Source organism: Setaria viridis, chromosome 4 (assembly GCF_005286985.2).
Source record: "Setaria viridis chromosome 4, Setaria_viridis_v4.0, whole genome shotgun sequence".
NCBI lineage: Eukaryota > Viridiplantae > Streptophyta > Magnoliopsida > Poales > Poaceae > Setaria > Setaria viridis.
In genome coordinates this window covers 35,903,986-35,917,709 of record NC_048266.2, presented here as the reverse complement: position 1 = coordinate 35,917,709, position 13,724 = coordinate 35,903,986, and the positions used below count along the sequence as shown (strand labels likewise).

Below are 13,724 nucleotides of genomic sequence, written 5' to 3'. Positions count from 1 at the left end.
CATCCAACGGAGCCAAGCAACCCAACGTGTTCTAGTAAGTTCTAACCCAGCCGAACCCCACCAAACTATCATATCAGCGCTCTACCGACTCCCCCCCTCGCCGCCATCTCCCACCTCTCTTCCCCCACGCCCACTGCTGGGTTCCTCACGCACACCGAAGCGCCGCCGCTAGGGTTTGCTCCGCCAGCCGCAAACCCTAAACCCTACCGCTCCCCTCCTACAGCGCAGGCCAATACCCAGCAATCTAGCTGCTACGCTTGCTCCCCGCTTCGATCGGGAGCTAGGGTTTCACTCGCCTCCAATCTCCGCTTCGGGTGGTTCGGGCCGGCGGCGACGCGGCATGGCGGGGTACGGGGAGGAGAACCAGGACGCCATGAACGGCTACGAGGAGGAGGAGGAAGAGGAAGAGGTGGAGGAGGTCGAGGAGGTGTACGAGGAAGAGGAGGAGGAAGGGGACGGGGAGGCGGAGGACGGGGCCGCTGCCGCGGCCCCGGAGGAGACGGAGGCGGCTGCGCCGGCTGGGGCTGCTGAGATGAGAAGCGGAGGTGGAGGTCAAGGCCTAGCGGAGGTCGTTGGGGATGCTGACGCCAGTGGCGAGGAAGGGAGGGATGTGGATTCTGGAGGCGGTGACGCCTCGGGGTGAGTTCCTTGGGCTCTAGGTTTCTGGTTTGGTCCGGTCAGCTGGATTGGATTAGGTGTGGCTGATAGTTTTGGTTTGGTGCATCCTTGTATGTGCTTTTGCAGGAAGATTTTCGTAGGGGGTGTAGCCTGGGAGACCACCGAAGGTAGTGAGAAATTCTTTTGGGGGATCTGCTAAATAAGAGGCTATTTTAGTTTATATCAAATGCAATGTTCAGCCACAAATAATATATTGCGGGAGGAAAATATAGTACGGAGGAAAGAACAGTTAGTAGATACTATTTTGTTAGTACAAGGAAAATTACACTGCAACATGTTGCCCTGAAAAGATGTAGGTTTTTTGGTGGTATTAACCTTTGCATTGAGTTGCATGATTCACTGATACAGTATGATTTTGCTTGGGTAGGCTAAGGTATGTGACAAAATCTCATTTGGTTGGGAACTATCACTGCCTTTCTCATATAGAGGGGAGCATGCCTATACTATATGCTATGTTTCGTCTTGGTATTTTTTTACTGAAATAGTAATACATAAACAGTGGAATTTGATGATTAGAGCAGATTTAGTTAATGAACTCCAGAAACTTATGCCTTCTGTACATTTAGGAGTGTTAAAACAGTTGCTACACAATCTTTGTCTAATTATTAAATTGGTCTTAAGATGCTGTTCCAGGTCTTGTCTGCTCTATACTTTTCATGCTGATTAGCTACATACTGTAATGTAGTATGCATTTTAATGCATGTAGCCATCATAAAGAAGCTATGTTACGCCGTCTGCTTTACTCCTTGTGATTCTCTGTTGATATCTAGTTGCTGAGAATTTCTTTTGCGACTTCTGAGTTTGCATAGATGTGCTGCTATGCATATGGTTTGAACTGAAAATCAGGAAATGCCTTTCATTTGAACAATTAAATGGCAATTAAGTGGAGGCGTGCCTCTAGATGTATTATTTGGTTTCTTTTTTCGCATTCACTTGGTGTTCTAAGGTGGAGTTGGCTTGTCCAGTTCTGTATTAAAAAATATTTGTCAATTTCGTATTCTGATCATGGGATCTTCATGGTCTTGATGTTACATTTTTAGTTTGCAGTCTTTCATGGGTCAGTGATCTGTAGCCTTTAATTAGAGTTATCCTCCAAATCTGCTGCTAAACTGTCTGTGAGCCTTTTATTAAGCATTTTGCTCACTCAGACCTTTTTATTGGTTAATGGGTCCTACTATCTACATCTGCTAAAGAAACATTATATATTGCTGATCTATGACATGGATTAGATAGATTTGTGTTCTCTTTATTTGTTTCACCTCATGGTGGAACTGATTTGTTCACTTGTCTTTCTTACACTTCATTTGTTTGTATGCAGAATCGTTCACTAAACATTTTCAGAAGTATGGAGCTATAACTGATTCAGTGATCATGAAGGACAAGCATACTAAGATGCCTCGTGGATTTGGATTTGTCACATTTTCCGATCCATCTGTGATTGACAGGGTTCTGGAGGATGAACATGTCATTAATGGAAGAACGGTGAGGCATCTATGTTTGACATCCTAAAGTAGTGAACTTGATTTTGGACTATGTTCTCACTTGTGTTTTATATCTATCAAGGTTGAAGTCAAAAGGACAGTTCCGAAAGAGGAGATGTCAACAAAAGATGGTCCTAAGACCAAAAAGATCTTTGTGGGTGGTATCCCGCCATCTCTTACTGAAGGTTATTAGCGACTCTGAAGCATTTTTCTTTTGAGCAAAAGCTATCTCACCACTGTATCACATTCTTAGTCACAGTATTCACAAATATTAAGTCATACTCCCTCCGTCCCAAATTATAGGTCGTTTTGGTTTTTTTAGATCCATAGACTTTGTTATGCACTTAGATATGCCATATGTCTAGATGCATAATAATATCTATGCATCTAAAAAAGTCGAAACGACCTATAATTTGGGATGGAGGGAGTATAACTTAATTCCCTAGCAGTTCCAGTTGTTGTCTATTGAAACTAAATGTTTCAACTGCAAAACATGACTGATATGATCTTTCCAGATAAATTGAAGGAGCACTTCTCCTCGTATGGGAAGGTGGTTGAGCATCAGATTATGCTTGACCATAGCACTGGGCGTTCACGAGGCTTTGGATTTGTCACATTTGAAAGTGAAGATGCTGTTGAAAGGGTTATGTCACAGGGGAGAATGCATGATCTTGGAGGGAAACAGGTCACTTTCTTTACCTTGCAATTTTGTTTTCCCTGATAGTGAATATCATTGATTTGTTAGCACCTTTTAGAGTTATAATTAGCAAGTTCTATTTTGGCATGTCGTTAATAACTTTATTATTATTGTTTTTCATTTAATTTAGTTGGTAATCCTATATATGATTTTTCTGTCCTTATAATGTGTCATTGATGTGTTCAGGTTTTGAACATCACTTATTGTTTATTAAGTACATGTCTACCATGTAAGGAAGTTCAGAGTTTTAAATGTAACATGCAGTGTGAATGTTGTTGATCTGATCCTTTGTTTTGGGAGTGGTTGTCTATGGTGCTAGTTCTACATATATGAGTGTGTACTGTTATTGGAACTGGCACCTTCATGGCATTATGAGATATTGATATATTCAAGGCGATGGTTCCTGGAAAACACACTATCCTCGATTTTATAGCATTCAGCACGAAACTGTTCAAGCATATGACTTTGGTTCATATATATTTGAAAAATAATGCTGCTCCTGGTGTTCTCGCGTAACCCTTTTGTAATAGTATATTCCTTTTAATATATAGTAGAATGAGTGAACTTTATGCCTTGAGACATCAGCTTGTCTTCATGGGGTTTAGGGTTTTAGAATTTAGGGTATATTGTTGTAGGACATGTATGGTAATTATGATATATTGTTGTAAATTTCTGTCTGCCAACACTTTAAACAGTTGGTGAGCTTGTGCAATCTGAGATACAAGATAAATGACCAATGCACATCTTCGTTTAACTGTGGTAATAATTAATAATATGGCAGAAAATCAAATAAATCAGGTCTCATATGGCAACTTGTTAGAAGAATAGCAGCATGATATCATTGCCAGGGATTACTTGGCCTGTCCGCGTCATATGCCAGGACAAATTGGTATCACTTAACATTGTTCACAATAGAAACTTAAAAACATTACTGGTTCTGGTTGTCTGTCTGCATGCAACAACTCTCCAGTTAATAAAGGTTCATCATTTTCTCTTGGTTAGAAATTACGTAAGGCTTATAGTTGTTGCTGCTATATTGTTGGCCCAAACACTACCGAAGATCTTACGTGTCAAGGCTAAGGCTTGACTTAACTGGACTTGGTTCCTAAGGCAAAGGCTTGGTCCCTAAGGCAAAGACTAGATTTGGACCCTAAGTAATTTACATTTAGCTACTCAGCATTACTAGTCAAGATTACTGCTAGCATATATTTAAGTATCATTGCAGCAGGAGTCAGGTTGAAAATTGTTTTGACTTAGTTCTCCAATTGCTTTGTAATTTTGCAGGTTGAAATTAAAAAAGCTGAACCAAAGAAACCTGGCGGGGGTGATTCAAGCTCAAATGGGAGATATAGTCGTGGGGGCGGTGGTCACCGTGATTCTTACCGTGGTAGTGGTGGTGGTGGTGGTGGTGGTGGTGGTGGTGGCTCTGGGAGCAGTGGTGGTGGTGGCTATGGATATGGAGGTGGCTACCGATCAGCTGCAGCCTATTATGGCAGCACAGCTTATGGCGCCTATGGCAGAGGTTATGGATATGGCAATACTGCTGGCTATGGGTCTGGTTATGGCTCAGTTTATGGTGGTTCCATGTACGGTGGTCCATACGGCACCTATGGGGCATATGGAGGTGCCTATGGAGGTGGTGCATATGGTGCACCAGGAGGATACGGCGGTGCAGGAGGATATGGTGGCTACGGTGGGGCTGGAGGCATGGGTGGTGGTGGTGGTGGTGGTGGTGGCACTGGCGGTCGGGGCTCAAGCAGATACCACCCCTATGGAAAATGATCGTCGATTCATAGTGGTTTTCTTGGATCTGCTAATAAAGAGTCCTATAGGTCACCTCATTCCAGCTACCAAGAATATGGAACATTCCATTCACTTTGTCGAATCCGCGGCGTCAGAACATTTTTTTTCTGGAACTTAGCAATGCACTGTGTCTATGTCCGGCATTGTAGGCTATAGTCACTGAACTCTGAACTACCCCCAGGGCTTTCTGTAGAAGCTGCGGCTAAAACTCTTGTATTCTTGTAGCCTGCTATGAGCCTTAGACCCTTAAAACCAAACTTTGTGGTAGTAAAAATATGGTGGTGGAACAAATGTATGTCGGTGTAACGTTCGCTCACTAATCGGCTGACTGTTGCTATCTCTGCTTGCATGTGGAGAAAAGCTTTTAAAAAGGATGGGACTAATACTTCTAATTTTATAGTTTGGTATGTCGTATGTTTAGTTCATGATCTGAATGCTTGTGAGCAATGACATGGGTAATGTTGCAGTCTTTATTTCGCCCAGCTTGTTCTCTGTTTCAGTTTCGCGTGTATGTATAGCAGGCACTGGGAGGAACTATGCATGATTCTGTCTCCTGTATTCGAAGTAGACTTTTTCTTTTTGAACAGAAGGAATCATGAAATTTCATTAGACTGAAGTCCCTGTGATGTCGCCGGCCACCTAATCTCTAGTGTAATCTAGTACGGTTTAGTCGTTTAGACGTTTATTAAAGTACTAGTAGTACGATTAAAAATGGCCATTATCATGCGCTAGCTTGCATGACAGTGATCGTCAAGCTTACGTATAGAATTGGTACAACCCAACACCTGTAGGCGCCGCCGCGGAAGGATGAAATTACACTGGGCTGAAGTCTCAGCGACGTCGCCACGCACCAAATCTCTGATACAATCAGCACGGTTCAATGAAGCACTAGCATGGTTAACACGGCCATTGTCATGCAATCGCTTGTACGATAGCGATCGTTAATTTTACGTATAGAAATGGTACAGCCCTAATGTCTACCGACATGTTTTTTTTAACACAATGACGACATGCTTTGACCTTTGAATATCGTGGGATGGCTCAGATGAGGTGACTGCACTCTAACGCCATGGGACGGGATGAACAGAGGTGGATGATGATCCTGATAGGTGGGACACGTCTGGAAGTGGAAGGGTGAGGGAAAAGGAGGAAGGGCAATATGGACATTTCACATGTGTGTGTACCAATCAGGTGGATGTGGCACGCCAGGGACCAGATTGGACCAGAAACAGGAATCAAATTAACCCTTTTGACAGTTTGGGGACTAAAATGACCCTTTGAGTAAAGTTGGAGGATCAATATAGCTATTTTGCCGTAGAGAAAATCCACACCTCATAAATCTGCTGCAAATGCACGGCAGACGGTACGGCAGACTGCGCTGAGACGGCCACGACTCAGGAACCAACACCCCTAAACCTTTTTTTTTTTTTGAAAAAGTAGGACTCGTGCCATGTTATCACTTAAGAAGAGAACTACCACTAGAAAACCTAGGCGCGGAGAATCGAAAGGCACGCAGAAAGCCGGATCGGCGCTGCAAGAGTCCAAACGCAAGACGCCTGGTTCGTTCTCGCTCGCCCGTCCGTCCCGGTCCAGACAGACCCCAGAGCGTCCAAAACCACCACGCGCGGGCCTCGCCATAGTGTCGACATCGTTGCTACACGCCCGGGAGGCCGAGACGCCGCGCCCCCCGGTTTGAATCCTTCGCGTGCCGCTGGGCCGTGGGTCCCACCGCCTGCCCTCGCGCGCTGTCGCTGAGACCTGGCCCCCTCTGACCACGCACGGGCACGGCCGCACGGCACCATCCGATCGGGCGAGCGGGCCCCGCGAGGGGTGACGACATCCTCGCCGCGCGGCGGGACCCGCCCCGCCCGCCCGCCGCCCCCCACCGTGCGCCGACGTGGAGCGGTGGGGGCTTGTGCCTCTGCCTGCGGCTGCGGGTTGCTGCCCTGCCAGGCTCTCCCCTCTCCCCTCCGCCTCCGCTTGCTCGCGTATAAAATGGTTGTTTGAGACCGCATCAACACGCGGCCCGAGGAGAAGGATCGATTCGACTGTTCGAGACGAGAGGATATCTGTTTGTTGTTTGCGTCAGCGGATCCCTGCGGCGAGCGGCGATGCCGTTCTTCGAGGTGCGCGCCACCGCTCCCCTCCCTTCCCCTCTCATCCTCTAGGACTAGGACTCTAGGAGGAGCTCGTGGCGAGTTTCCTAGCCAATTTCTCCCCGTTGCTCACACCGCCGCATTGCGGCAAATCCAATTCGGACGCAAATCTTGTTGATAATTCCGGTCCTTGTTGCGTCGCTGTGATTGCATTTGCAGGAAATGATGGAGTCGTCGTACGTGCCGTACCTCCGCACGCACCTGCAGCAAATAGCAGCGTCGGTCTCCACGGCGAGCTGCGCGGCCCCGTCCGGCGGCGAGGCGGAGGCGTGCCGCGACGAGGCGGCGGCGCTGGGGCTCAAGATGGTGGCCGTCGCGGCCATCCTCGTCGCCGGCGCGGCGGGCGTCGCGATCCCGCTCCTCGGTCGCCGCTGGCGCGGTCGCCGCGGCGGCGCGGCGCCGCTGTCCTCGTCCTCCACCGGCGGCGGCGGCCTGTTCGTGCTCGCCAAGGCGTTCGCGGCGGGGGTGATCCTCGCCACGGGGTTCGTGCACGTGCTGCCCGACGCCGACGAGGCCCTCACGGACCACTGCCTCCCCGCCGTGCCCTGGCGGAAGTTCCCGTTCCCGGGGTTCGTCGCCATGCTCGCCGCGCTCGGGACGCTCGTCGTCGACTTCGTCGGCACGCACATGTACGAGCGCAAGCACGCCACCAGCAAGGAGGACCAGGCCGCCGCCGGCGCCGCTGCTGCAGACAATGCCAGAGCCCAGGAGGAGATCGCGGCGGCGCTGCTCGAGGACGGCGCGCTCGTGGCGAGGGGCGGCGGCGTCGAAGGGAGGGGCGGGGGAGGCAATAAGGAGGACGCCATGCACATCGTGGGGGTGCACGCGCACGCCGCCGCGCACAGGCACAGCCACGCGCACGGGCACAGCTCGTGCCATGGAGGAGCGTCGTACGACAGCCACGGCCATGGCCACGGTCACGGTGAAGAGCCGTCTCAAGCTCGCCACGCTGTTGTCGCACAGGTACGTTCAATGGTCCTTCTGAGCTGCGTCCTACTTACTACAAAACAAAATCTATGCATGTTTTCTTTCAAAAAACTATGCAACTTAACATTGCTCGGGTTATGAAGTGATGATTCTTTTGTCATGCTTTACTAGAGTGGTGTGCTCTTAGCGATGTTGCAAGAGGAGTTACGTTACCGGAAGCTATGCCAGTTACGTGACTACTGTTGCAACATCAGTAGAAGATGTTAGGAGTATATTCATGCATGTCTCCATGTTCACATTGCGCACTATTTTTCTTCCTGTGCTAAATTAAAAATGTCTTCAAGAGGTTCCTGTTAGTATTACAAATGAAGAGCAGAGATATGAAATGTGATACACTTTGTAGTATGGTGAGGATGCTAGAAGATTTAAATCGTGTAGTATGGTGGGTACTGATATGCTCCATTGTTAGCCAGGTTCTCGAGCTTGGAATTGTATCGCACTCGGTGATCATTGGCCTATCCTTGGGCGTTTCGCAGAGCCCATGTACCATCAGACCTCTGGTTGCTGCCCTCTCCTTCCACCAGTTCTTTGAGGGCTTTGCATTGGGTGGCTGCATTTGTGAGGTAAACATCTACTTCATTTTGTGATTTGGGCCAACAATTATCCCTTGAAGACAAGTGGATATGATCGTGATTTCTGACCTGCTGTTCATTGCCCGACAAAATTGCAGGCTCAGTTCAAGAGTTTCTCAGCATTCCTTATGGCCTTCTTCTTCGCCATCACAACACCTGCTGGGATCACTGTGGGAGCAGGCATCGCGTCGTTCTACAACCCCAACAGCCCGAGGGCACTGGTGGTTGAGGGCATCCTGAATGCCATGTCGGCCGGTATACTGATCTACATGGCCTTGGTAGACCTCATTGCTGCTGATTTTCTCAGCAAGAGGATGAGCTGCAACCCGAGGCTGCAGGTCGGTTCCTACATTGCACTGTTCCTTGGTGCGATGGCCATGGCGTCTCTGGCCATCTGGGCTTAGTTAGCAGGATGGAAGCGAGGCAAATGCTTGAAAGGAGCTTCTTAATTGGCTTCCACAGCAGCAGGTGCTCTCTAGCTGCTTGTTAGTTGTAATTCTCGATGAAAACAGAGGGCAATTATCTTTCCTTTTCTTTTTCTTTTTCTTTTTCTTTTTCCTTTTGCTCCATTCTTTTGTTTGTTCTCTTCATAGTGGTGGGCCATACAAACCAGTACCTCTTTTGATCGTAGAAAACAAAGTCACTCCCTCCTTGGGATATACTGTGATGGATAAAGGAAGAATAATGAATACAATTCAGGGAACAAATGGTTCTTGAATTCCATCAGCATTCACAGATGTATGCTAATCAGGAAATACTTATAAGAGCTCTGTCCTGCAAATTTTTTTTGGACGTTGTAAATTGAAGTGTTGGAGCACTGTTATTTTTTTTTGGGGGGAATTGCCTATATTACTTTGACCTCTAGCTTCAGGATCAGGTTTGGTTCTGAAATGAGAATGGCTATGAACTTGCGCTCCTATGTGTCACTGAACATTTTCTCTTTATTTTGGGTAAGAACATGTATTAATAATATTTCATGGCTTGCATGCAGGTCTGGTGAATATGGGTGTGAGCAAACATTGTATCCTTTTAACACTTTCTGGTCCACTTGCCATTTCCAGATATCAAATCTTGTAACTTGAAAACTTTTTTAGAAATCATATCTAGAAGAGTAGAAGTTTTCAAAATCTTGAGACGTTTATCATCAGTAGAGGATCTTGTATCACGATTTCACACGAAATTTCAACTCCAAATGCAATCCCATTTGGGAGATACAAACATGGCAAATCGATGCACATGTCTAAAAACTTGTCATGTTGCGCATCTGTGCACGTGATTTGTCATTTTTGTATATCCCAAATGTGATTGATTGTGAACTTGAATTTTTTTAAACACAATCTCACCTATCGATGTAATTTTTAAGTACTTTTTTAAAAAAAATTACAGATATAATTTCTAAAAAAGTTTTCAATTTTTCGACACTAGCCAGTTTTCACTGGATATGCACCAGTCGTGCATGCATCAACAAAGACTAGCTAAAAATGCAATGAAAGCAAGATGTGTTCTTGTTTCATCCATCTGCCTGCTCCTGCTCCCAAATAATTTGTAGGGATCAAGTCAATGCCTACCGATTGTCCATGACGGGCCCATGGACTTGTGAAGCTCGTTTGCCAACAAGGCGAAGAGGCAGGCAGTGCCAGCAGTGGTGCTATCATCTCTGTTCATTGTTCACTGGACTGTCCAGGAAACCTGTGAGGCCGGAAGGGAGACTCATTACCAGCTGCGCTCACCTTGCACGGGGAAGTCTGATGAATGTTTGATCAGTTGCGACTTGCAAATTTGCCGGAAGAAGTCTGTCTCTACATCTGGAGGGAACTCAAACGCAAGTGGACCGTCAGGTAAAACGATGCTGCTTGTTTAATTACTTGATCCATGAGAAGTCTGGATGGGGATGAAATTAGCAGGCTTTTCTTCTGATTTGTGCTCTCCCAATTCTTGAGCTGCATTTTTCCCCCCGGAAACGCTAACTGTAAAATTAGAATTTCTTTTTTGCGAAACAAACTGTAAAACTAGATGGCATACTACTAATCGTGTTTATTACCTGGTCACATGTCCTGTACTTAATACATTAACTGCAGAATCAAATGACATTTCTCATCAAACTAGATGGCATACTACTAATCGTGTTTATTGCTTTGGTAACATGTCCTGTACCCAACAGGCAATGGTTTCCGACGGATATTCGGATAGAGACAGAATAGGGAGAGCTCCAATGGAATACTAGACTCTTGACGAGCCTGAAGGCCCAGTGAGGCAGTGACAGTATGATACGACTGCCACTCGATCAGCCCATTCATCCCAGTCAGGCAGACGAATCTGGCGCGGTGCGCTCTACCAATTGTGGCAAATTTGTCAGACAACCAGAGGGTCTCTCTGCAGGGTTTCAGTGGTTGCTTGCCCGAGGAGGAATCTGCGTTCCTGATGCCCCAGTGTGCAGTATCACTGTGCAGGGAAGCGGGAACGCGGATGCCAGGCATCATGGGCGTCAAGCACTTGGGTGAGTCTCCAGGTCAGAGATGGATCTGGTTCTGAAAGATTTAGACGTTGCCATGGCGTTTGGTTCTGAAAAATTAAAGAACCAGTAGATGAAGGAAGCATAGCTACTGCCTTTATCAGCAACGCTTCTAGCAATTGGATGAGAAAACAAATTGCCTTGGTTCACCAAAGTTTATCATCGTAATTTGTATTTTTGTAAGGCGCAGACAGTTCTGATGGAGGTTGAGGGGGTGCTATCATGAACTTGGTTGCTCCTGCAAGCTGCTGGAGGTGATGATGACTGTATGTCTTCGAGTAGATGTGGGCTGCAGAGTATCTACAAATGTCACGTGAAGATCATTGGCAATCTTTCCAAGCTCCCTGGAAATCTGAATCCTGCAAAGGCCTGGAGAGTATGATGTGTTGTTATGTCAGTTACCAGCTTTCACCCGTGCTCCCGTGGGAACGCTACGAAGCTGTTTGATGAAAATGGGGCCTGTGAGTTTTCTTGGGGATCGAGATTCCTCTCTCCGTTTGGAGATGAATCCAACCTGAGTGCATGATCAGGTACCATATATAGTGCCACGTGTTTTCCGCTTTTGCTTCATCAGCAACTAAAGTCCGACGAAATGAACATGATTTGTCCTAAATGTTTTCTCATTCTTTTCCAGAGCCTACTGACTTTTTTTTACCAGGTTTGCATTGAGGTCCAACAGGTAATGAACCTCAAGGAATGGATAGAGACACAAGTCAGGAGGAGGCAGTGACAGCAAAACGACATGACGTGGCTTCCACCCAGGAGGCCAGGACAGAACGAAGAATCTGGCACACCATGGTGCGTGAAGGTCTACCGGTTGTGGCAACTTGCTGAGACAGATCAGGGCAAACAAATGGGCCTGCTCGCGTGTCAGATGTTACCCGTGGATCGGAGGAATATTCGCTCGCAGGCCCAGTGCACACCGTGGCAGCCTCTGTTTGGCTGAAGGAAACGTGGCAGCTCGCCTGGCCATGATGAGCACCAACGACCGTGGTCTGTGGATGGAACCTAGAGGACTCGGGGTTACTGTCAGTTTCAGAGACGGACCCGGTGCCGGAATCTCTCCACTGACCGTATATGCTGTGCATAGCCATAGAGGGAGCTGTTGCCAAGATATCGGTGCCATGGAATTTGTTTCCCTCGACCATTTGGCCATGTGGATTGGAGGAAATACAGACTCCAAACTTCATGTCAACTGCTCGTTGCCGTCATCACTAGTACGACAATACCTACCTTCTTTGTTTAGGGCTTCTTTTGGAACGTAGGATTTCCAAAACATAGGAATAAGAAAAATATAGGATTGTAATGCTCATGCAATTGAAATCCTACATGGATCTAAAATATAGGATGGATATAAAATATGTGTTTGGATAAGGCATGGAAAAAATTGCCTGCAAAAAAAAAGAAAAAATATAGGAATCCTATGTACACAAAGGAAAGAAAACATGAGGTTGGACCTCACGCTTATTTTCCTCCAAAATTCCTATGGAAAAGCCCATTCCTAGGAATTTCAAATGAATTGGTAGGATTCAATCTTTTGTTCCAAAGGCTTTTATAGGAAAAATTCCTATAGGAATTGAATCCTCCATATTTCCTCTACTTTTGCTTGTTTTCAAAGGGCCTTAATTTTTTTTGGTTGGTCTAACAACATTGGTTTGGTTCTTGTTTGTAATAAGGCTGCAGCCTGTAGAAGGTTTCTTGTATTCATTCTTGTGGTGCTATAAGTGTAAGCCAATCAGTTCACAACGAATGGACCAATGCAATCTGCTCCGGATAAGATGATGACAGTTGATGGGAGATTTTTGGATTCTGAAAAGACAGATGGTGACATAGCAGTGCTCCTGCTGATATTTTCAAAAAAAAAACGACAAAAGTCCCTGTTAGAATTTGATTTTTTATTTTAACCCTTTTTAATCTAAATTTTTTGAAATAGCCTAGGTCAAACTAAAATTCCAAGAAGTATCTCTTTTGGTCGCGCCACGGCCCTTGATGTGACTAATATCTAAGTCATACCAAAGCATGTGGCGCGACCTACCCGCCACGCTAGTGCGATGCGCGCGAGGTGGCTGAGTTGGGCTCTGAGGTGGCAAGCTGAGTCACGCCACATGCTTTAGCATGACTGAGTCGCTCCAGGTGGCGTGGTGCGACTCAGCACATTACACACTATGCCCGCCGGCCCCTTTCTTTCTCCCTCCCCACTTCCTCCCTTCCCCTCAGCCGACCCAAGCCCCCTCCTCTCTCCCATGGCACTGCCCATCCCACTCCCCCTCTAGATCCACTCCATCCCCCACCGGATTCGATGGGAAATTGGGGGAAATCACTCCTTGAAGGTACCTCCTCTACTTTAACCAAGTAGTTTTTTTCTAGATTTGGTGATTTTTGTAGCATTTGAAGTGGATAGGGTTAGGTTAAGTTTGGGTTTGAATGGTGGTTTGAGTACGAATCAAGCATTGTTAGGTGTGTTCTATCGTTGCATTGGTCGATTGTAACGCTTGTCTATCATGTAGTTTGTATTGCATGTTCGGATTTAGATGAATTTTGGTGGTGAAGATGTTGAAGTTATATTGGAGAGCATGAATAAATGAAATGTAGCTTTGGGGATGTATTCATAATTCAAAAATGATTGATTGATGTTCATGAAATTTTAGAAGTTAGTAATGGAAAAGTTTATTTGTTGATATAGACATAGAATATTAGAATTTATTAGAAATGATTATTGCTTACTACATATTTTTTCATATAAAATTAATGCATAGATTTTGAAGCTATGAATTGGTTACTACATATTAAAGTGATTATAGGTTGCCTGATGTTAATGGAAACGTAGAAGTTACGAAT

At 46.1% G+C, this 13,724-nt stretch overlaps 2 protein-coding genes across 3 annotated transcripts; both read left to right on the top strand.

Moving 5' to 3' along the window:
* The first annotated feature begins 65 nt into the window (after positions 1–65).
* Positions 66–5,132, top strand: LOC117852764 (uncharacterized). Its single transcript, XM_034735007.2, has 6 exons — positions 66–639; positions 745–785; positions 1,997–2,160; positions 2,242–2,344; positions 2,675–2,844; positions 4,141–5,132. The coding sequence occupies exons 1-6, from the start codon at positions 341–343 to the stop codon at positions 4,636–4,638; spliced, it is 1,275 nt and encodes a 424-aa protein (XP_034590898.1). The 5' UTR covers positions 66–340; the 3' UTR covers positions 4,639–5,132.
* A 1,458-nt stretch (positions 5,133–6,590) lies between these two features.
* Positions 6,591–12,685, top strand: LOC117853753 (zinc transporter 10). Of its 2 annotated transcripts, XR_004640103.2 has the most exons (7): positions 6,591–6,785; positions 6,975–7,778; positions 8,216–8,365; positions 8,473–8,842; positions 9,366–10,212; positions 10,536–11,416; positions 11,545–12,685. XR_004640103.2 is itself a non-coding variant. In XM_034736041.2 (4 exons), exons 1-4 carry the CDS (start codon positions 6,771–6,773, stop codon positions 8,776–8,778), a joined length of 1,275 nt encoding a protein of 424 aa, XP_034591932.1. In that variant the 5' UTR covers positions 6,591–6,770; the 3' UTR covers positions 8,779–9,175. The 2 variants fall into 2 exon arrangements, 1 of the variants encoding a protein (XP_034591932.1); XM_034736041.2 differs by lacking the exons at positions 9,366–10,212; positions 10,536–11,416; positions 11,545–12,685 and having other exon boundaries at positions 8,473–9,175.
* Positions 12,686–13,724: the final 1,039 nt, after the last annotated feature.